General features: G+C 44.5%; 1 protein-coding gene across 3 annotated transcripts in view; it reads left to right on the top strand.

The window, feature by feature from the left end:
• The first annotated feature begins 3815 nt into the window (after positions 1-3815).
• COLGALT2 (collagen beta(1-O)galactosyltransferase 2) overlaps positions 3816-24206 on the top strand; it is an 86301-nt gene continuing 65910 nt past the window's right edge. The window contains exons 1-2 of one of the 3 annotated variants that reach the window (XM_073356652.2): positions 4230-4312; positions 6129-6229. Coding sequence is in view for 1 of the 3 variants with exons in the window: in XM_073356651.2 (XP_073212752.1) it covers positions 4083-4312 (230 nt within the window). In the remaining 2 variants the exon portion in view is untranslated. Of the gene's footprint in view, positions 4313-6128; positions 6230-24206 lie in introns of all 3 variants that reach the window. The other 2 variants (XM_073356653.2, XM_073356651.2) reach the window with 2 other exon arrangements.

Genomic DNA, 24206 nt, shown 5'->3' with positions numbered 1-24206 from the left:
TGTTCTGTCCTTCCAATATATTTTGTACCCTGGTATTACTGTATCCCATTGATTTTCCTCATTCCACCAAGGTTCGGTGATGCCTATTATATCAATATCCTCATTTAATATGAGGCACTCTAGTTCACCCATTTTATTATTTAGATTTTTAGCATTGGTATATAAGCACTTTCAAAACTTGTCTCCTTTTAGCTGTCTGCCATTACAAGGTCTGATTGAATGGGACTCTTAATATTGTTATTCTTTATTTGACTGTTTCTGATCAGACCCTGCCTGTATTTTATCATTTTCCATCCTCTCGTCCTCACTAGGACATAGAGATTCTCTATTAATAGATCCTCCCCTAAGGGATGTCCGAACCATGTGTTCCTCTGCATCTGTCGGCTTTCCCCCAGCCCTTAGTTTAAAAACTGCTCTACAGCCTTTTTAATGTTAAGTGCCAGCAATCTGGTTCCACTTTGGTTTAGGTGGAGTGCATCCTTCTTGTATAGTGTTGTGTAGCTAAAGCCATGCTCAACCTTTTGAAAACATCCCATAGTGAATTAAGTGAAATAGGTTAGAGCTAGGTTGTCCCTTTACATTTAGCTCTGTGTGAGGGAGGGGCTGTGCTGCCCAAGGAAGGAATTATGTTTCTTCTTCCCTGCTCTCTATTTCCTCTTAGGAGAGTGTAATCTCTATTGCTGGCCCTGACCAGTAGCAGATGACTATAGCGCCCACCCTGCATTGGCTCAGCTGTGCTGGCTCTGTGTTAAGTGGGCAGAGTCAAGGTTCCCCCCTCAGCAGAGCAGGAGGGAGCACCAGGTGCTCAAGCCTTTATCTTGAGAAGGGCTTAGTACCTGCAGTGTCTGTTCATTTCTGTGGGAGCTGTGAGTACAATGGACCCAGATCCACAGTCTCACACAGTATGTTCTCGAATGAACACACACGGGAAAATGATAAAAGACAAAAACGCCCTAGCACCTCTGGGTGAACACCCTTCAAAGCAATCACTCCATAACTGACCTGTCAGTCCTCATCCTCAAAGGAAGCCACCCAGGACTTTCAAAAGACAAGCCTGAGAGCTTAATTTCATAACTTGACTTAAAATTGGTCTTAATAAAGACCCTGGATTTATGGCTTATTACAACAATCTGGAACCCAGTAACCCCCCTTTTTGTCCTATGACTACAGTGGTGTTAATGGTCCACTTCACCTTTAGTGTCCCTTAGAATACACGCTAACTACTTACGCTAAACTATCTGTTCAATCTTGTATTTAGCTGTCACACTTTGAGTATCTTTCCCTGATCTGAAGAAGAGCTCCGTGTAAGCTCAAAAGCTTGTCTCTCTCCTCAAGAGAAGTTGGTCCAAAAAAAGATATTACTTTATCCACCTTGTCTCTCAGATCCACAAAAGTGTTTAGGCGCCTAGCTTCTATTTAGGAGCCTAGATATCTTTGTGGATCTGGGCATATGCTCCTATTAAGATCATGATCCCAAAATATAAATTGTTACAGTGGGTGTTGTGTGGTGGTGTTGTTAAACTGTAATCTGTTGCATTGATGGTCCTTTCAGGGCCATTCATGGGAACATTTCTGGAGAGGGTGAGTTAATGAAATGCAGTGAATATTTTAGTGTCTTAGCTAATTTCCAGCTGGGATAACTGCATTCTGCTTATCTAAATTTCCTCTTGCAGTTTGTTTTAGATACAGTATATTAGCTGATTTCATCTGGTTATTCTGAGGCATCTATTTGTAAAACACTTTGTACAAAAGTGGAAAATAACTTCCTTTCCTCAATTGCTAAGAAGTATGGCTGTGGGCTGTGAATTAGCTACTGCCTTCTATCCCAGAGATAGCATAGGTACGTAGTGGAATAAGAAAACCCTGTGTACCTACCGAAGCCCTGGGGATGGGGAGGTGCAAGCCCACCCACATCTAAGCCCCAACCTAAGGGGAGGAGCCACTGGTCTCAGGCAACAAAAGATTATGGGGGGACAACAAGGGAAAAAACAGGGACAGGAGTGTCAAAAGCAGGGATCCAGAGGAGGACACAGAGCAGAGAACCATGAACAGTGCTCACTGCTCCTCAAAGGCATCCAGGGAGCCAGAGGACACAGCCCAGAGATGTGACTTAAGGGAGGATCAGAAGTAGGCCCCACAGTTCCAGTTTCCTCCTCCTGGGCCAGCATCAGGAGGAGATCGGTGTGGAGGTCTTGTGACTTTGTGGGGCCATGGATGGGGTGTGCATAGATCAGGAAGTGCAGGGAAAAGTGCAGCCAGAACTTAAGGAAAAGGTTCTGGAGGAGCCGGAAAAGGGGCTTCAACATAGCACATTCGATGTAGATGTGCACCATGGTCTCCCTCTCACCACAGAAGGGGCAAGTGGTGGGGAAGGTGGTGAACCGCTCCAGGTACACACCCTTGTTTACTGCTCCATGAAGGAGCTGCCGGATAGTATCCCCAGTGGGCTGTGGGACCAGGGTGGAATATGGACTGGCCCACTGGGGTTCCTGACCCTCCATGGGTGGTAGGAGGTCTCACCACTTGGTGTCAAGACGGGATACAAGGGTGAGGAAGTGAAGGGTGTGGAGCACGAGTGCGTATAGCTGTTTCCTAGGCATGGTTCAGAGGTGGACCGGCTGCATGTTGCGCAGCCAGCTCAGGTGGTGCATAGGGGGTGGGTAGGGAGGCTCACCCGGCAGGGGCCCAAAGGTAAACTTTGAAGGGTCAGGGGTGAGGGATGGGCAGGGAGCACCCTCCCGAGGACCTACTTCAGGAAAGCCTGAGAGGTGGGTAGTAAGGCTGCCATCACTTCCTGGAGTATACGATGGGGAGTATATGACGGGGGACATGAGGAGTGGAGAGCCCCATGTGCCAGCTGAGAGTCAGGGGATCCACCCAATCCTTCTGGTCATAGTCCAAGGTTTCCGATCCTGGTGGTACCAACCAGGACCAGTCTCCGGCACACCAAGGGGGACTCTGCTATCTGCACACTGTGGTGGAGGTTGTGTTGCATAGGCTCCGCAAGGAAGTCCTCCCCCTGGGTGGCTGCTGTGGATCTGGTCGCTGAGACTAGCTGCCAGGTCCTGAATACGTTCTGGTAAAAGACTGCAATCTCAGAGAGGTCTCGGAGGAGACCCCTCGGATTGAGGTAGAAGAGTTGCCGGTCATATCGGAGGCGGCAGAGTAAGGTATGCGCCAGTGCACTCCATGCTGGACTACTGGCACCATAAAGGAGTCTCTGAGGGCCTGGAGGGGGAAGACAAGGAGCTGACTGCGGAGTCGGAGCAGGCCCTCCCTGTGCACTCTCCTCCAGGGGGAAGAAATCTCTGTGTCTCTGTTTTAATTGTGTAGGTTCTTTGGGATGAAAGTGCAAAACGTTTCTTTTAAATGTTTACATGGTTGGGTTGGTATTTTCTTTGTTGAACTGATCTCTTATCCCTTGCCATGCCACAGGCCCAAACTCTACAAAGCACTTCACTGGGATTTAAACTGTAGGGAAGGGGAGCGTATGTTATAAAACACAGAGTGCAATTATAAAATAACAATGGGTGAGTATAAAGGCTGCATACAGTACTCCAGTACTTTCTCTGAAGTCCTCATCACTTTTGGATGCACAAGAAATATGGGGATCGGGCACTTGATGACAAGCTTGTACAATTCTGTTTGCTTTGGGGACTTTGGTTTTTTCTCTTTTTTGGACTGGCTCATAAACGATTCGATTTTGTTCTGATCGTCCTGGTAAGGCCCGGCGAGTAGATTTCGGGGGCTGGTAAATATTCATGACTCGTTTGGAAAGCTGCTTTGTGGGGTTGTTCTTGAGTCTGAGTGGGAGCGGAGGGGACACAGCCCAGAACAAGCAGGGTTTTACCCCCTCAGAGGCGAGGGCTGTGCGGCTTGACCCGGGACGGCTGGAACCGGAGGGAGGTGAGCACACGGGCGTGTCGTGTGTGCAGCCCCAGCCCCAGCCCCCTCTCCATCCCGTTCAGCCTGCCCACCAGTGTGCGCCGCGAGGACCAGCAGTCCCCCGCCACCCCCCAGCAGCGAGGCGAGGCTCAGCCCAGCCGGCTGGCGGCTTCTGCCCGAACGTCGCGCTGCGGAACATGGCTGCGCCGCCCGCTCTCCGGCTCCTGCTGGGCTGCTTGCTGTGGGCGAGGAGCGGGGCCGGCTTCCCCCCGGAGCCGCCGGAGGGCTCGGCCCCTTTGCCGGAGTCCCCTTTGCAGAAGCCCACCGTCTTCATCGCCATCCTCGCCAGGAACGCTGCCCACGCGCTGCCCCACTGCCTCGCCTGCCTCGAGCGGCTGCGCTACCCCAAGAGCCGGCTGGCCATCTGGTAAGGCGCGGGGCGGGGGAGCCCGGGGCGCCCCGCTCGGGGGCAGTGGGCGGGGGAGCTGACGGCCCTGGCCCGGGCCAGCGGGAGCCGAGCGGCGGGCGCGCTGCTCTGTGGGGGAGAAAAGTTTCTGGGCAGCTGCCCGCGGGAACAGGCAGCGTCTGTCTGGCCAGTGCGGGCGGGGGGCGGGGGGGTCCCGATGGCAGCGAAGGGGGGTGGGGGCCGGGCACGGGAAAGGGGGAAGCAGCGCAGAGGCTAGAAGGGAAGGGGTGCAGGGTAAGGGGGGGCAGGGTAAGGGGGGCAGTGCAGAGGTCTGGAGGGGGTGCAGGTTAAGGAGGGACGTGCAGGGTAAGGGGGAGGTCAGTAGAGGGGGGGCAGGGTAAGGGGGGGCAGTGGAGAGGTCAGTAGAGGGGGCAGGTTAAGTGGGGCAGTGCAGAGGTCAGTAGAGGGGGCAGCTTAAGGAGGGACAGTGCAGAGGTCGGGAGGGGGTGCAGGGTAAGGGGGGGCAGTGGAGAGGTCAGTAGAGGGGGGCAGGTTAAGGGGGAGCAGTGCAGAAGCCAGGAGCATAATGATAAGAAAGCAAGGGAACAAGTAACCCACTGCCTCCAGCGCTTCAGCGATCGAGGACAGTGCTTTTCAAGCTTTTTTCATTTGCAGACCCCTAATATTTCAAATGGAGGTGCAGCCCTCTTTAGAAGTCTTAGCCATAGTCTGCAGAGATCCGGGGATCCAGGGACCACAGGTTGAAAACCACTGATCTAGGGCAAAGGGTCTTTGTCTTTCCTGAACATCTGAGGGCTCCCTGCCTTTCAGGACTCCTGATACACTGAGCAAGAGGGCTCAGCCAGGGGCTTCCCTCTGAACCTTTTCTGTGCTGTGCTTTCCTAGCCCTAGCTGTTCTACTGGACACAAGGGTCTTTCCCTACTGCATTGGTTGGGATCAGGACAAGAGCAAAGCTTTGCCTTACCCTTTGTGTTCTTAGCTGTAAACTTTCCCTGGAGCTACTGCTTCCTGTGGAGAAAAGGATTTATTGGAACGAGCTGACAGCGTGGCTCAGATTTTGGGGTAACTCCACCCCATCCATGCTAAGAGGGGAGGACTCCAAAACTAATCCCCTTCTCTGCAACCTACCCACATGGCTTGATACATTAAACCAGGAGCAGATGTCCACTAGCCTCTCCGGAGGAGAGCAGCGCATGCATCCCAAACTATGGAATGTGTGTTTTGGCTATAAAGACCATGAACACACTGGAGGTAGATAGGCAGCAACGATGTGTTTGGGAGGGTAGGGCAAGGCACATAAAGCAAAGCAGGGATTACAGCTCATGTTTTAACAGCCAGAAAAAACTTTGACTGAAACCACAGTTTTGTTGCAAAATTGCAGGTTTTGATGGAAGTTTGCCCACCTGCAGGCTTGATTGTTGGGGAAAATGCTTGATTCTTATGCAAAAATCCAGTCCTGGGGCCAAAATGAAAAACCAAAGTCTTTGTAGAGACAAATTGCTATTATATTATTGCCATTATTATACCGATTGAACAGCTGTACTTCAGTTATTAGAGAAACAAGGTGGGAGAAGTAACAGCTTTTATTGGACCATCTTTTGTTGGTGAAAGAGAAGCTTTCCAACTACTCAGAGCTCTTCTTCAGGTCATGTTCTTGAGTTATGTTGAAATATTTGTGATGTGATCTTAGGCGTGCTTAAAACATATATGAATAGGTGCCTTTCAATATTTGTGTAAATCCAAAGAAATGAAATAAATAACATAGCTCAGTAAAAAGAACTGATTTGTCAGTGCTAGCTAGGTCTTAAATATTAGTATTTTGCAGATGTCCTAGAGGTGGCAATTGCCTGGTTTGGAAGGTGATCATGCTGAATAGGTACTGGAAGGCATTGAACAGAATATATCCAACAGCACTGGTAAGATACATTAAAAGGACCATAGCTCATGAGCAGTGTGGTAATAAAACATATTTTGTGGGAAAGGAAGAAATTGGCCTTGAATTCAATTAGCCTACTGGTATCTGAAGGGGAAAAAATCCTTTCTACTCACCAGACATTAGTTATACATGACTGGAGCAACAGAAGCTGGTAGATAGGATTCTAAGAAGTAAGAACTTTTGTGGGGCCAAGATTTAAAGTAAGAAATGCTGTTTTAGAGCTTGCACCTGATCCAAAAGTCTTTTGAAGTCAATGGAAAAATGATTCTTGATTTCAATGAGCTTTGGATTAGTGATTCAGGAAGGAAGACTAGATTTTTAGGCCCCATTAATACCAATGGAAGCTTGCATTAAATTACTTAATCAAACATGGACAAATATCCCTACATGCATTTCAGGGAGATAGTGGTTATTTACCTTCAAATACTCTACAGGTCTCTACACAAAATTACTGACTAAAAAATGATTGGTTCTAATCCTCATGTATCATTATTTGGAAATGGGATATCTGTTTTGTGCACTATGATGTCAGCATAAGTACTGCATTCTGAACTACGGACCAGCAACATGACTTAGAATAGGGACAGGCAAACTTTTTGGCCTGAGGGCTGTGCCTCCCCAAACAGCCAGGCGTGGACTGGCCCGCATCCCTGCTTCTTGCTCCCTGATGCCCCCCACTCCCCAGGACTCCTGCCCCATCCAACACCCCCTGTTCCCTGGCGGCCCCCCAGGGACCCCCGCCCCATCCAACCATCCCTTCTCCCTGTCCCCTGACTACCCCTGGAACCCCTTCCCCTGACTGCCCCCCGCTGCCCCATCCAACCCCTCCTCTCATTCCTGACTGCCCCTGAGACCCCTACCCCCATTCAACCCCCCTGTTCCCCGCCTTTTAACCGCTCCAACCCCTGTCCACACCCCTGTCCCCTGACCATCACCCCAAACTCCCCTGCCCTCTATCCAACCCTCCTGCTCCCTGCCCTCTTACTGCCCTGCATGGAGCACCCGTGGCTGGTGGCGCTACAGCCGTGCCACCCGGCTGGAGCCAGCCACGCCACCGTGCAGCTCAGAGCACCAGGTCAGGCCGGGCTCTGCAGCTGCGCTGCCCCAGGAGCTCGTACACCCTCCACCCAGAGCATTGCGCCGGCGACGCAGTGAGCTGAGGCTGCGGGGGAGGGGGAAGAGCAGGGGAGGGGCCGGGGGCTAGCCTGCTGGGCCAGGAGCTCAGGGGCCGGGTAGGAGGGTCCCGCAGGCCGGATGTGGCCCGTGGGCCATAGTTTGCCCACCTCTGACTTAGAACTATAAACGGACATGTTAGGGGTAAATGAACAACAAATGCATGTTTTAAGGATCTGAGAGTTGAGAGGTATTCCAGCAATGTGTAACATAGCTCATTTTAGAAGTTTGTCTCTGGGCTAGTATGGTTTGCTCAGCATGTAGTCAATCCTGTTCTCATGTCAGTGGGAGTGCTAGGTTTAAACCTAGTTATTAGACATGTGTCAGAAAAAGTTTACTAGGCCTTAAACCTTGCCTGCAATTCAGCTAAATATGTTTACCTGACATTAAAAAAACCCCACATTAATGAGAGAGAAGTTCAGATCTGATAACTAAATAGGATATATCAGGGGTTCTCAAACTGGGGGTCATGACCCTTCAGGGGGTCACAAGGTTATTACGTGCGGGTCACAAACTGTCAGCCTCCACCCCCAAACCCCGCTTTTCCTCCAGAATTTATATATAGTGTTAAATATTTTAAAAAGTGTTTTTAATTTATAAGCGGGAGGGGTCACACAAAGTCGTGCTGTGTGAAGGCCCCATAGTGACAGAAGCATTCCAGGGGACTGCCCATGCAATTACAATACAAGATGACTAACAATATGGTGAGATTCATTATCAAAACTAAATAAGACAAGAGACTGAAAAAACGAGAGAGGTATTCTTAAAAGGGGGCTCTGCACAGAGGTGAGGTGTGGTTAATATTGGAAATGCCTCTGGAAAAAGTGTCAATTTTTTTTAAATGAAGAAAGAAGGTCTGAAGTGGGTGTGCAGTGAAAAAGAAGTTCTATATCATATGGATTGCCATAGAGAAAGATTGATCGTCTGATGATATAAGGCATGAGGTAGATCTTCTTAAAGGGCTGTTCCCACTGAAGTCAATAGCAAAACTTCCACTGGTGTGAGATGGTGCTTAGAGGCATGGAGTATCCAGAGCACAAGATACCCACTAGGACAGAGATGGGCAAACTACGGCCCGCTGGCCACATCCGGCCCGCGGGACCCCCCAATCCCTCCCCTGCTCTTCCCCCTCCCCCGTAGCCTCAGCTCACTGCGCTGCCGGCGCAATGCTCTGGGTGGCGGGTGTACGAGCTCCTGGGGCAGCGCAGCTGCAGAGCCCGGCCTGACCCGGTGCTCGGTGCTGCGCGGTGGAGTGGCTGGCTCCAGCCGGGTGGCACGGCTGTAGCACCGCCAGCCATCGGTGCTCCAAGCAGTGCAATAAGGGGGCAGGGAGCCGGGGGGTTGGATAGAAGGCAGGGGAGTTTGGGGTGGTGGTCAGGAGGTGAGAGTGTGGATAGGGGATGGGGCAGTCAGAGGGCGGGAACAGGGGAGTTGAATGGGGGCCCATCTGTGCAGCTGAAATAGGCGCTGTAACTCACTATTAACACTTCTTGAGGAAAATTATTAATTTTAATTATTACCTACATATAAACTATAACACTGTAAATAAACAATGTACGTTTCCTTTCCATTGTAATGTAAACAATTGTAGTGATAGAAATCCCTAGCAATATGCACTCAAAGAAATGCATCAAGATCTTTGAAACCAAACAGTTTTAGTAAAATTACACTTTAAAAAAATGTTGAGAGCAAAATGTGGCGTTCAAACAGAGAAAACACAATGTATAAATGTACAATATATAAAATTGAACAAAAAGCAACCCAACAATGTTAACAAATTTGTTAAAAAACGTGTTATTTCTTGATTTTAAAACAAAATAGTTGTCCAACTTTGAATATTATATTGTGTTTTAAATTTTTTGGGGGTGTAAAATCTGAATTTGTATGGTGTGTAAGTAAAGACCCAACCCTATTCTCTACTAATTAGAAAATAATCAAAATATTGTAAATAAATATATAAAATAACATGTTATAACACACTTGTTATATTATAATAATGGGTACTCATCCTATCTGGCAAAGGAGAATCCAAACTTCAAGTATGTATTATCATATTTTCTTACCACTTTCTTTATGTTTTTGACTGGCTCATTTCGTGTAGCCGTAGATGGTCCAGGACTTTCATTATCTTCTCCACCAGTTTTCGTTCTCGTTTTCGAAAAATAAATTGATCCATGTCAGGTTGCAGTCTTGCTTGCCCTTTTTTACAGTTGTAAATGGCGGACTGTTTGTACATTGCTAGGTTACCTTCCAATGAAACATACTGGCGCAACTGCATTCTCCAGTCAAGCTCTTAATAAATGTTTAACTCCACGTGACTCATGTAATCTAAGTAAAAGCTATATAAATGTAATGTTTTGAGCTGTATATATTGGACAGAGTATAGAAAAATATTATTTATTTATTAATAAAACCAAGCTGCAATATGTCAAGTTTAATTCTCACTAATACAACGGTACGTTTCACCAATAGATTGGTGAGACATGACTTCCCTTTACAAAAGTCGTATTGATTCTTCCCCAAGATATCATGTTCATCTATGTATCTAATAATTCTGTTCTTTACTCTAGTTTTAACCAATTTGCCTGGTACTGAAGTTAGATTTACTGGCCTGTAATTGCCAGGATTGTCTCATTGTGTCTCAGGGAAGTACAATGCCTCCCCTCGCTCCTGGGAAGCACAGTCTCAATTCCACTTCTATGGGAGGGTGCAGTGGGAGCTCAGCACTGTAGCTGGCCACATCCCTGCCTCCTTTCCTACTCTCCCTGCCCCTGGGGAGGTGCTAAAAAAGAACAATCCCTGGGACTGCTGTTGGGGCTACTTCCTGTGTGGAAGGCATGGAAGAAGAGAGGTTTCTTGAGCCCTCCCCTTAAGTACCTGTTGAAAGGTAAGACACAGTTTGGCCCTCCTGCAAGTATATAAGGTTGTGACAAAAGCTTCCAAAATTTGGGGGATGGAGTGCTTCCAGTGCCCAGCCATGCTAGAGTGCCTTAAGGAAACAGGTCAGTTGGATCCTGGTTGTATCTAAGTGTTGAGTGTATATATTTGTGGCCATTCCATTTTAATGGCCATTTTCCCTTGTTTTTCCTCAGGCTGTGTCAAAAGTTAAAACTTCTTCTTGTGTAGTTTTAGTGTGTGTACACTTACTATGGAAGTTTTCACTGGGATGGGTCAGGCTTTCTCAGGGATGTGCCAGTTACAATCTGCCGTGAATCTAGGAGAAACTCATTTGGATTAGGAAACTGGCATGTTAGGAGGATTTGCTAACACGGTTTCATTAGAATTCTATCCAGTTACCATTAAAAGTGAACTACAAATCAAAAAACCTCCCTTTCTTCCCTCTTTACCCTCCTTTGTCATGTGAAGAGAGCCTAAAGCTACGTTTTGTGTTTGTGGAGCTTTTCTCTGCTTATTTGGTACATAGGGAGTATCAGGTCCTGGCTCTTTCTTGTTTTTTTGGAGGACTTTGGGAAGATCTTTGGAGATCCTGTTTGGTGACATCACAATCAGCTGAAACATGAGTGGCAGCTCTCCCAGGTCAATTTGACATTGAAGCTAAAATCTTACTTGAAAAAGCCACTTCCCAGTGGTGCTGAGATGTTTGACTCTCACTTAGCTCAGCTATGTCTACAGCTGCTGCAGCTGCATCTCTGGTTGCTGTATAGACATCCCCTGAGAGGAATCAAAAGGCATTTTCTAAGGATCAAATTAGAAACTATGGGCCTGCTTCTCATCTCACATACAGCAAGTTTACCCCCACTGTATTTCTATTGACCAGTGGAGTTACTCCCAGTTTATATCAGTGTACATGAGCAGAGAATCAGGCCCTATTTCTCTGAGGTCGACTCAGCTGCAAGTAAGGAATGTACTGTTTGTAAGAGTGCTAATTATGGCTAGCTAGAACCTGATGAACCAGCCATAAGACTATGTCCAGCAGAACTTAGAATGCCAGACTCAGACCTGTGGCACTTTGGCATGAAGAGTCCTTCATTTCTTCTAAAGTACTTTTCAATGGCTTCATCTCACTGAGTCATAGCTTTTCCAAAGGTCACATTGATAATGACCCTGTCAAGAAGGTTGCAGATCTCTGCCATATACCCTTAAAATGTAAAGAAAGCAAATGTCCTTAGTTTCATCCATCAATTCCTATTGCTTCTGAGTTTTGAGCCACATCTCACTGTTGCTGCTGAGAGTTCCCTTGCTGCTGATTGTTGGACTAATCCAGTGGCTGCTGAAGTCAATGGGAGTATTTTCACTGAGTTTTGTGAACAGTGGATCAAGCCTTTTCTGATTAAATGCGCATGGAGTCAAGTTTTGCAGAGTACAGTTATATGTTGTGAGATGCACTTTTGCAGGTCCACTTTGGAAATGACAGAGTATACAATAGGTGTGGCCATTGTTTGGTAGCAGCTTGAGATAAATCCCAGATGAGTGGAGGTAGCTCATTGCTGATGTACTGTAAAACTAGCAACACTAAGAGAATGGTTTATCCCTAAAGGTGTCAATGATGTGGCTAACAATGGAAGTTTATAAAAACAGTGTGATGGTGATGCAGTTTTCATAATGTCAAGATTGGTACAGGATTAGTCTCTTCCTGTTTGATGCCAATAGAATGTGAATATTTTCCTATCATGTGAGTTCATAACATTTTTAAATGTGAAGCAATGTACATATATGGGAATTTCCATTAGTGAAGCAAGAATCATTTTAACTTCCCATGCTAAATACTCTTGTGGAATATTGGAGTTAGGAATCTGCTGTTTTATGTGCTCACTTCTGTCTATTGATACTGTTTTGATGTATCTCTAAAATCCCTTTTCTGTGTTATGAAACACATCAGATTGTTATAAATGGAATAATTTTGTAAAATAAACCTACTCTTCACTGTTTGCTTTTTGCACATCACTCAGTTTGGATGGTGAAAGTTGACTTGTCTGTTTTAGTTTCTTAGTTAATTTCTATAATCTTTTGTTAGTTTAACATAGTGACATATGGGTTGACTTTTATCATTCATATAGTACCTCTCCACTGTCTCTCATCATGAGGAATGCCACATAATTTTTTTAAAATCCAATTTTACGTTTGCCCCACAGGAATTTTGTGTTATCATGTAATAAAAATTCTACTTGGAACTTACATTATTAGGTATTTTGCAGTGGCACTCAGATCTCAACTGAGATCAAGGCCCCATTGTGCTAAGCACTACAAACACAGCTCCTGCCCCAAAGAGCTTACAATTTAAAAAGACAAGACAGACAGAAGATGGGAGTATATTATCATCTTTCACAGATGGGCGAAACTGAGGCAGATTGAAATTCACAAGGTCATCAGGGTTATCAGTGTCAGACCTAGTATTTGAAAACAGGAGTTCCTGACTCTTGCTGAGTTGCTGAGATCACATTCTCACTTCCAGTACTGTAAATTATTCATATCTGAAACGTAGAACCAGGAAACTGAGATTATACAAAATTGCCTTTATACTGAAGAAATGATTTTCTTCTTTTGTGTGTTTCACAGTCTTGGCAGGTGAAGTGTATGACATCATGAAATGCTTCAGTAGAAACATTGGAAAGGAAATCTGAAAATTACTACTGTGACTTTAGTCTGTACCACTATCCTCAAATGTATTGCAATATTGCAAAATTGTAATATTGATGAATTATGGAGCAACACTGAGTAAAATGTCAGCTGTAAGAATATAAGCACATAGTTATTCCTAATTTCTATGGATCCCCTTCTTGTACTGGAAGCTTCTTTAAGGGCCAGATTCTGATACTCTTACTCCTGCTGAATAGCACCATACTTCAGAAGTGGTCCCATTGAAATCAGGTGATATTAGGCATGAGTAAGAGTATCAGACACTTTCCCAAAATGAGTAAAGGAAGTAGTGAAAATAAAAATTCTGCACCGCTGTTGAGGTGTGTAGCGATTATGAGACCTGTTGGACTTCCATGAGTGCTATGGGTGCTCAGTATCTGTGAAAATGAAGTCACTTATTTCGGCAACTAAATTGTGGTGTGAATGAAATGGAAAACAAAACAGATATACCTCTACCTCAATATAACACGACCAGATATAATATGAATTCGGATATAAGGCGGTAAAGCAGCGCTGCAGCCGGGGCAGGGCTGCACGCTCCAGTGGATCGAAGCAAGTTCGATATAATGCAGTTTCACCAATAACACGGTAAGATTTTTTGGCTCCCGAGGACAGTGTTATATCAGGGTAGAGGTATATTTGCTTTGTGTGACTGTCTGTCCAATGCATCTGAAAACACACCCACCCACCTTAGGCATCAAGAATGTGTGCAATAATCATTTGGCTATGTGGATCAAGTATCACTTTCCAAAGGCCATATTCTATTGATGCTGTTCCCCACCCCCTTCCTCTGGTTTATACTGGTTTTAAGTTTTGGTTTTAAGGGTTAGTTTGGAAGTGGTTTCTTGGATGTTTTCAAAGGTCAGAAAGAGTTGGTATTTAGATGCTTTGTATATAAATGTACTGTCACACGTCTTTGAATCCCATTAGACTGTAGCTAAAGAATCTATGCAGCTTGTTGGAGTGCCTAGTAGGACCAGTTAAAGGCTACGCTGTTGCCAAAATGTCAGAATTTACTTTGTCCTTGCAAGATGGAGACTTCTGCTCCTGGGAACGCAGTGTGATTTTTGGAAGCTTACTCTCTTATGGACCTGGATGTAGCAATCAGTAAGCTGTGATAACCCAGTGGGGGTTGCCCAAATAGATTTTAAATTCAGGAGTATGCAAGTAAAACCACAGTGTGCTCCCACCCCTAATCTGCCAAAGATAACAAGCTTTCTTCGTATATTGTTTCTCCTGAAAGAAATCCTTATATTTGTGAGGTTGTTGTGTGAAACTTGTCAATGCATCCCAGGTTTTTAAGTATAGAGTGTGAATCTATGCACGCTGTCTCTCTCTCTCTGGGTGAAGAACACTTCTATCAAGATTTGTTGTTTGCTCATGTCTGGTCCACATATGCTTTGTATTATGTACACATGTATTTAGCTATATTTAAATCCCTCCCTCCACCTCAGTTTTCTTCAGAGTATGAAGGTTAAAGAGCTTCTCCTTGTGTGTCTATAGGAAAAGCCACCGAAGATTCTGTTTAAAGGATTATGTTTCTAGCCTGGTAATATCGAGCAACGGTTTGCATTGTTGCATACTTCTGCTGCTTTTAACTGTCATGTAAGGGGTGTCACTCACAGGCTGATTTTTGCTGCTTTACTGCTGGTTATAAATCAATGCTGAATCTCGTTAAAAGCTCACAGGATCCCAATGTTGCCTTCGCTTATCCCCCATGCAAAATCCATTAGACCAAATTCCGGGGGTCGACATGTGTATAATCAAGAGCAGAATTTGATCCATCATATGTTTCTATATTGTAGTAATAGCATATAATGTCCTTGTAGTCTCGTGTGACAGCTGGAATTAGAGCAGAGTGAGTCCGTTGTAGAGTTCATATTATCTAGTATAATACAATTTTAGAGGCTGAGCCTCAGAAGTAGTGAGTGCCCACATCTCCCACCAGCTTCAGTGGGAGTTGAAGGTGGCCAATACCTTTTGGGATGGGAACATTATTCTCTATAGCCTCTTTGATACAAACTGTAAGATACTTTGGGATAAAGAATTTTTAAATAAGATGGTCACAGAGGTAAAATAAATACAGAACAACTAAGAGGTATAAACAGGTGAGAAACTAGTATGGGAAACAAAAAAATGGGCCCAATCCACTGACCTCAGTGAAGCTATTTTAAGTTATACCAGCTGAAGAACTGGCCATATAGATTCTATGATGGATTTGAGATCTTTTTTTGTGTGGATATCATACGTTGTCCTGGTTATTCGGATGTTTGCTGCAGTAATGTATTGGGTTAGCTCAGTAGAGGACTGTCTTCAAAGAAGGCAGGAAGGAAAAGAATGGCTCAGGATAGCCACCTCTGAGCAAAACATGTGAGAGTTAGTAAGGGAAAATGCCAGAGCTATTAGCTTTGATGTTTTTGCCTCCTCTCCAACCAACAGACAAAACTGGTTTGGATCAGAATGGCCAAAACTTGGGAATTCAGAACTCTGGCAGATTTTAAAAGGGCTTCTCTTTGAAGAGAATGGGGGTAGTTGTTTGGGGGAACCAGACTGAGACATAGGCACCCTCTGGTGTGTCTGGAGAAGCTAAGCATGCCTAGGTCACCATCACAGGATGATAGTTTTAGATAAGATAGACACATCTGCAGATTGTTATTTCAAAAGTCTTTCTCTCTCTTTGCTTTGCTCCTACCCCTAAAACAAACAATACTTAGATTTTAAGAAGGCTGTCTGTTCGCTGTACATCACTGGTCACAGAAGCCCAAAGGAAAGAACCGCAGTCAGACTTCCTGGGTAAGTACAGTTCATACATAGGGTAGTGTAGCCCAGGGACTGCTCAAAGAGTGGGAAGACTGCAAAATTTCATCCCAGGAGAAGTAAAGGCACAAGTCCTGATACCTGTGGGGGCGATTCAGAGACCAGTGAGGGGACAGAGGTGCAGCTAGCCCTGTAACCATGATAGGTTGAACATAACCCTGCCCAACACCCCCCCCAGCCCCTCCCCCCGAAACTCTTCCCCCCACCCTGTTATAAAATTACACTAGAGCTGAGAAATAAATCCACCGAAGCAAGGACATTCCCAGTGTTGCTTTCTGCCATGCATATGCATTGCAACATGTGTGGTTATTTATCTGAGAGCCCGATGAGGCTGGATGGCTTCCCGTATCCTGTGAGGATTCTTTAAAAATGAATTGTAATGGTGCATTACACATGGAGAACCAAGTATTGGGAGCTGTCCACACAGCTGTCTGCAACGATGGCCAGTATTGTGGAATGTTTTGAAAGGCCATCTGTGTTGCAGTGCATAGAGAAGACTCAGCAGAGTGCAGGATTCTATGAGTGACTTAACTCACAATTTCCTTCCTTTGGGATGATGTCTCAGACTTAATGTTATTTCAGCTTGTTTGTTTGCCTTTAATTTCCTGTGTTTTAGTGGAAGCATGGTCTACACTGACAATGGTATTGCCCTCATTTTCGGGGTGGATTAAGGCTAAATGTGGCCCATATACATGCATCAAAAGTCCAGAGTTTTGAGACAGAGTTTTGTCTTCCTCCAAAGGGCTTAGCTCGCTCTAGCAGGCATTTGGCTGCCAGCAATAAGATGTAATGCTATTTGCTACTCTGCCTCCAATTTACAGCTCCTTCCAACAATTCTAATCCTCATAATCTTGCTTTAATAACTCTCCCCATCTTGAGATAGTAACAGGGTCTCTGCAGACCAGTGGCTGTCAATGTGTGAGTTGTAACATCCTCAAAAGAGGTGCCAACAGCTCTTGGTAGTTACCAGAAACCTGCTCATGGTTTTCTTTTTTCAGTCTTTGTTTGCTTATCGACTCTTGCAATACATCCTCACTTGACACCAGGAAGGTCAGATAAACTTGCATTAAATCCTGTGGTGCCTTCTTGGTACTAAGGATTCTTGAGTAGATCTGAGAAGTAATTGTGATTGACTAGACTTAGAGTTGAGAACCCAAGCCATAGATCATTAGTGCTGTTTTGCCATTGTAATCTGGCCACAGAGTGAGGTTGCCATAGATTTCAAGTGACGTTATAACAAGGTAGAGAGAGTAAGACCCACATTTTTCAAAAGTGTCCAGTAACCTTTGGTGCTTGAGCTTTGGCTGCCTAATTTGAAACAACTTGGACCCGAGCACCTACAACACTTCCATTTCATGTAGTTCAGGCATTTGTAGTTCCCACACCTCTGACCAGACCCTAATTTTCTCCAGCCAACTGTAGAGACACACACAGTTAGTAGACGCTTTTGGCCTAAATGCCTTGCCTGAGGTCAGACATTTTATGGTGGAGCTATGAACTGATCACCTTATTGCCAGTCGTTGGTCTCAACCACAAAACCCACCTTCCCTAATTCTAATCTTGCAGTTGTCAGTGGCAGAAGGTCTCTCCTGTTCAGTAATAGCTGATGGAGTTAACTAAGGTGAATTAGAAGGTCTCTTTTTTGCTTATCTTGAAGAGAGTTCTTGGGCCAATTCACAGTTATGACAGAAATGAATTTGTCTCCTTGTATTCTTATTGGCTTTTAGGGTTATTGACTATGGCCAGGTTGTGGGCTCTGATGATGAATCTTCTGTTGAAGTCTTGACTGATTAGTAGGATACCCTTACACACATCCACCCATCACAGTATTCTTTCATTTTTCTCATTTGAGATGCAGTGGTCTTCAGTCACAAGGTGTGCTAGTAACAGACAGACACAAATGGAGCTATTTAGTTATGCAGCACTGGAGAATGGCATCTTCTCCATAAGGCACTGCAGCCAGCCATGCCCTCTCAGCCATTCTGCTCTCCTTTCCTAGTGTATTATTTTTTTGTTTAAGAATGTCACAGAGCACTTAAGGTTTTCATATTCTAAAGGCAGATTTTTTTCACTTATGCAGTATCTTGTCATTTCTGAAAATCTGAAAGTGCTCTATAAACATTGATTAAGCCTCATAATGCCATCCTGAGATAAGGTAATATTAGCTCCATTTTACAGGCTGGTAAACTAAGGTATAGAGATTAAATGATTTCCTCTTTCTACTTCTGATCTAGTCATTTGCTAAGGTAGGAACAGAACTCAGAACTCCTGACTGCCACTCACTTATTCTAACCACTTAATTATGGAGACACTACATTTATGTACAGTTCAACCTCACTGGCATATACTGCCTTGAAGATATGGCGATGGGCATAAATAAAGATGTATCTGGAACTTTGTTTTAGGTTGCAACTACCAGTTTTACATAACAGGCCAATCTGTTTCCACCTGCCTTCATTATAACCAGTCTCCCAAAGCATTTAATAACAAAGCTTCATTTTGTATCCTGCAGGAGAGACGGCTGTGTTGTTATACAGGCTTCTATTCTATACTTACATTCTCTGGGCAAGGATACAATAAATTTTTAAGCAGGCAAAGTGCCATCTGAACTAGTGGGCATATGCATCAGCAACCAAAAGGATCATGCATATGTATGGGGGGTGGTGGTAATGCTGTTTGAAGGCAGGAGTTCCAGCTGGGAAAAGCTCTTTGAGCTGGGATCTTTCCCGAAGCTGCTCTACATACACATTCCTCACATGGGAAGTTCAAACTTGCCCCCTTCCAGGGGTTTGGCTTTAATAAAGAAAATAACGGTAAGAGAAAGATCAGGACTACTGACCTCTAATCCTCTCTCCCCAGAAAGTCATGCCCATCTCCCTTATATCCAGGTGAAGTAACAAGTCACCTGCTTCAGTGAGTCACCAGAACGCACTTAGCCCTTTCCTAGAGGACCAACTCCTGCCAAATGCTTGGGATAAACACTATCAGCCTGTTGTCTGGGTGTTTTAGGTTTATATGACTGTTTAAAGTGGGGATATGTCATTCATAATCCAGCTCTGCGTTGTCTTAACTGTCAGTTTTTAAATAACATTTCTTTATTCAGTGTCGGAATCAGATTTAACAGTGTATTGATTGTTTCCAGTATTTTAATAACCTCTGAGAATTTCCCCAGCCTGAGAGTTATGCCCCGTCTTTGTCACTGGATGTGAGCACATTTTGGATATTGTAGAACACCCTCATTTTTCTTTCTGGAAAGTCAACAGGTGTGTAGTAAATCTGTGGTGGTCTGAAATTCAACCACATAAGTAGAAACTGGTGCATGCCTGTAATGGAGTTATCACACATTAGATAAAATTGACCGAACTGGGGTAAAGCAGACTTAATTATAAGGTTTATTCATTGAAGAGATCTGAGAATCATTATATTCACCACTTTGGTATGTAAAATGTTTACTCATTTATAGCCAGATCCTGCACATGGAAGAAAATGGAAGTTTGATCAAGCCATTCACTGGTTTTGTCTTGTATCAGGCATTCATAGAAGGTGTTTCATTATAGAGGATTTGAATGGTGTATATTCTTTAATAGTTTTTTATATTTAGGTGAAGTGTTTGTGCTTAGAAGATGCTTCATCTACTTTAGATAATCATAAAAGAGTGATGTAAAGTAAAAGACTTCATTATATTTAAGGAGCAAAACCCAGTATATCTCTTAATATCATCCCCACATCCTTCTGTGTACAGGATCCAACAATAATTGAATAAACATTTTACATACCAACTGCAGCTAAAATGCCTCTTCCACTTTCCTGCTGTAAGCGATGCCTTCAGGAAAGGCGATACGACAAACTGGACATCATATTGGAAGGAACCTGTCATGGTTCCTGCAGCCGTTCTACCACTGACAGTGGGTAGAGTGTCAGCTGCCATATCATCACAGCTAACTGTGGAGTTGGGCTGTACAGAAGCCAGTGCATAAGTTCTTTCCGCTCCTCTGTCTTTCCACTTCTCACTTCCTACTCCAGTAGGAACCAGGCAGCTCTTCAGAAATGAACGAAAGTCTCCAAAATATAAAAAAAACTCTCTCTGGCTGGAAACCAGGTGAATTTGGGGGTATGACCACACAGTTTTGAGGCTTGTATGAATCCAACCTTGTAGTGAGGCAAAAGAGCGAGGGGAGAGGGTATGTAAACCAAAACCCCAAGGCAAGCTTATTGTAAGTTCCTCGCACACCCAAAATGCCTAATTTCACACAGCTCCAGGTGCTTGGGCCTGATTCTCAAAAGTGCTCAGTACTCAGTATTGGAACTGGGTTTTTTAAAAAGAGCTCAGCACCTGAAGTGCTGAACTGCCTGGGGAATCTGGCCATAGGTGTCACAATGGAAGCTTCTGGGGGCTGAGCGCCTTTGAAAATCTGGTTCTTATTTAGGTTTCTAATGGGTAGCTGAGCTCTTCTGGAAATCTGGCTTCATGTCCTGATGTTTTTGGTCAAAAGATGGCTCCCTGTAGCCTGAGCCGAATAGGGAAAGGAAGAGGTTCCCAAGACAAGGAGGGCAGTATTCTTCAAAGGAGAGAATGAGGCAACTTGCTTCCTGGGGTGGAGTGGACTTGCAAGTGCCTCCAGCAGCACCTTTGGAAAAGTTCTAGTGTGCACCCCCAAATCTCCGCCCTCTGGGCACTGTCTGGGCAGGGCAAAGACCACACCCCTCAAGGCTGTTTAGTGCTGCCAGCTGTTCTTGCAGCTCCCTCCCTGCTTGGGGAACATACAGAACCACAGAGGTCCTTGTCCCCTCTCCCTCTATTCAGGATAGCTATTATGGGGCAGCCATAGTCTGGCCCTTTGGTCAAGGGCAGCTATGCTGAGGTGTGTTTGGATTACTGGCCCCCCAAGCCCTAACAGAGTTGGGTGTGGTATGTGTGTCCTAATTGCTATATCTCTGTGGCACCCAAGAAGTTGTGGGTTGGCTTTGTTTGTTAGCATTAGAAGGTGACAATTTGCTTTGCCATTTGAAAGAAAGGGTGGGCACTGGGCAGTGGTATTTTACCTGGAGCTGCAAGAGAAGAAATATCTGATTAAAAAAATTTTTTTTTAAACCAGATGGTAATTGCTTTTCCCTCCCTAAAGGGATGTTTGCTTTTTCTGTTCTTTGGTCCCTCTGCAGAGGAAGGCTGCACATGTCTGCAATCTGTTTTTAATTTGATGCACAGAGGTGCTGAATAATAGGTTGCAGTAACCAGTAACTCTAAGGTCTGCTGCTTTCCTGCAGCTGTTAGTAGGTGATTGTCTCTTGTGTCAGCAGATCCAAAGATCTGTTTATCCTGCTTGTACGTTTCCTGCTCCTAACATGGAGAGTGGCTGAAATTGGGGTGAGAAGCATGGACTATGAGTTCTTTAACACTGTAGTAGTTTGAAGAGTATTCTCCATCACTCCAGTCCTGAGAAGAAATTCAGTTGTTCTCAGGAAAACCAGAGAAAAGGCAAGTGTTACGTTCCCAAATGCTAGTATTTTGAACAGCTTGTGATGTGGAAGCCGGATATTCAACTCTGCCAAATGCAAACACGTCCATGTCTTCTGGTTATCGATTTGACTCCATGCATTATTCACCACAAACTTTCTGCAAAGTAAATTTAAGCAGCCTCCCATAAGTAATAGCCATGCCGATTCACGGTCTATGGAGGTAAGAATCACAAGGAAGAACAGGAGCCTAAGTCCCAGCAAGGGCTGAAAAGAGATCTGTGCCCCTGTAGTTTATGCAAGCAAGGCAAATATGAATGTGGAAAATATCCCTTTGCTGCTGTGCAGCTGAGGTTATTGAGTCACTAGGCAGACTCTGATAGAGCTTTTATTCACCCTGTGCTTTTTCTCTGTAACACTGACACAGTCTGAAGCTATGTCTTCACTGCCCAAAGAGGTGTGTTTTTACAGTGAGGTCACTGTGTGTTAGCTATCTTGCTGTGAAATCCATGGAGAGACAAGGCCCCTGTAACTATTACCTCAAGGTCACTAGGTAAATCCCAGGTGTGTGTGGCGGGGATATAAGGTTGACCTCGACTAGCTACATTGAGGTCAAAACTACCTGTGAAGTAGCGAAGAACTTGAGCTGGTCCCATTTAGTTCATACACCTTCTCTGCTGTGTAGGAGTGGGTTGATTATTAACTTTTGGCTTCTTCCCTTTGCTGCTTGTGGGTATGAGCGTTGCTTTTTGGGTAGTTCTCTCCTCCAGCAGCCACTCAAGGACCTGAGAAGATGGATAAATTTTGCAACAGTAGCATCAACAGCAGTTTCACAAGAGCAATAATAGCACATTCTGGAGTATTGATTGCCCCCCACCCCCATTTGCTTGTTCCTTCACAAATTCACTTCACTGAGGCTTGTGTGTGGGCTGCAGAAAGTAGTGTTACCTTTGTACATATTTATATGATCTATAGCTATAAATTAACTCCATCTTAACAACGTTTTCTGTAAGTGAAAGTTGTTGCCAGCAGTGTATTCTCAAAGTGGAAAGCGAAAGGAACTCAAACCCACAGAACCTACTTCTATTTCTGTTGCTGCTGCTAAAGGTATCCAACCAGTGGACCAAATTCTGTGATGAATCCTGGTCACATGCCACCTGAGGCAAGTTGGGCATACACTAAGAAGGAGGGGATTTTTTTGGTCTAAATTCTCAAGTTCCCTTGAGTTGTTCTGTCCTTCAGGGACAAGTCAAGGCCCACACTCAGGCTACTCAGCATTAAGAGATGGAAGCTTGAAATTTAGGGTGAGATTTGAAAGCCACAAATGGTAGTTAGGTGCCTAACTCCCATTGTCTTTCATTTGAGGTTAGGCACCCAAATGAGTGTCCCCAAAATGAGTGTGATTATCAGCTCCTTTTATCTAATGAGAGCATCATCTCATTTGCAAATTTCACATCATATTCAGCATAACATACTTTTTAAAAAGTATTTGATTCTGTAATTAACAATATAAAAACAATAACAAACAAATCTAAAGGCAAATCAAGACCTTCAACTTTAACATACATGTAGAAATCATTATGCAAAAATAACTAAAACCATAGTACACTTTCATAGTAGAGTATGAAAAATAAAGGCAATTAAAAACAAATGGCACTAAAAAAAAGGACAGTTTTTATAGATGTGTAAAATACGTGGTTTAAAGTCTGGATAGATATCATAAGCAACCAACCACAAAATATCAGAGTTACTTTGAGATAAAATAATTGTGGACAAAATTTTCAAAAGCCTCCACTGATTTTAGGCGCCTCCATTTTTGGTTGCCCAACTTGAGCCATATTAAAGGGGCCTGATTTTCAGAATGTGAAAATTTAGATTTCTCAAGCTGAGCCCCCAAAGTCACTGGTTTCTTCTGAAAATTTTGGCTTATGTGTCTAATTATTAAATTAGATTATTAAATTATTAAATTATATGCCTTTAAGACACAGCCCATAGTAAGGGGCAGTGCACAGCTTCACTCCCATCTGGGGAGAACAGGCTGCTATTCTGTTTGAGTGATTCCTCCAGCCACGCTAAGGGGAGAGCAATTTGCAACACCACTTGAAGGGATCTAGTATATCATCCTGCCAATTCCGGAAACCAGTTCACCGGGTGGCAAAGCCATGACTCCTTCTTGCTGCCCCCTTATCAGTGAGTTGTTTCCCAGGGATGTGTGGGAGAGCAACTCCATTGCAGCTTCTGTACTCTCCTGAGCAGTGCACTAGTAATGCTGTTCTGGCAGTCTCCTTAGTCCTTGCCCACTCTACTGCCTGGCTCTGTTAGCCTGGGCCATGTTCTAGCTCTACAGGAATATTTTAAAGAGTAAATCACAAAAGCTACTCTGAAAGTATCAGCTTTTTATCTAGAGTGTATTAGAGTATATTGATTTATAACAGTTTCTCTCCACGTGCTCTTGGGGAATTTCCCCAAGCCAAACAAAACTCAGCGAGTTCATTCTCTGGTTTAATAATCATTCATAAGAAAGAAGCAATCTCAGTGGGATCCATATGCAAGTCTTTAAGTTGGGGGATGAATTTGGTACCTCGTGTACAGAAAACAAGCCTTCCATGGTTGCATTCAGCAGCACACAGCCGTTTATAATCGTACTGTTAAGCTTCTTGATGAACCATTTACAGCTTCACTCAGTTGGGGTTTGTTGAGAAGTCCAAATACTGGGTCACCCGTGGAAAATGACTTGGTACATTTACACAACCTGGAACAGCAGCTGTCTGAGGGGGAAAGAATGTTTGGAATGTTCTGAAAAGGAAACATCTGATTGGCTGAAAATGAGGGAATGCGATGTATCAATACACAACAGTTCTCCAACCCTGTCTGATAAATTCCTAAAAGACTAAAGCTAAAAGGGTAAAAGACTG

The sequence above is a fragment of the Lepidochelys kempii genome, chromosome 8 (assembly GCF_965140285.1).
Source record: "Lepidochelys kempii isolate rLepKem1 chromosome 8, rLepKem1.hap1, whole genome shotgun sequence".
Taxonomy (NCBI): Eukaryota; Metazoa; Chordata; order Testudines; family Cheloniidae; genus Lepidochelys; species Lepidochelys kempii.
The sequence above is the reverse complement of the archived record's forward strand: the minus strand, read 5'-3'. Positions and strand labels throughout refer to the sequence as shown.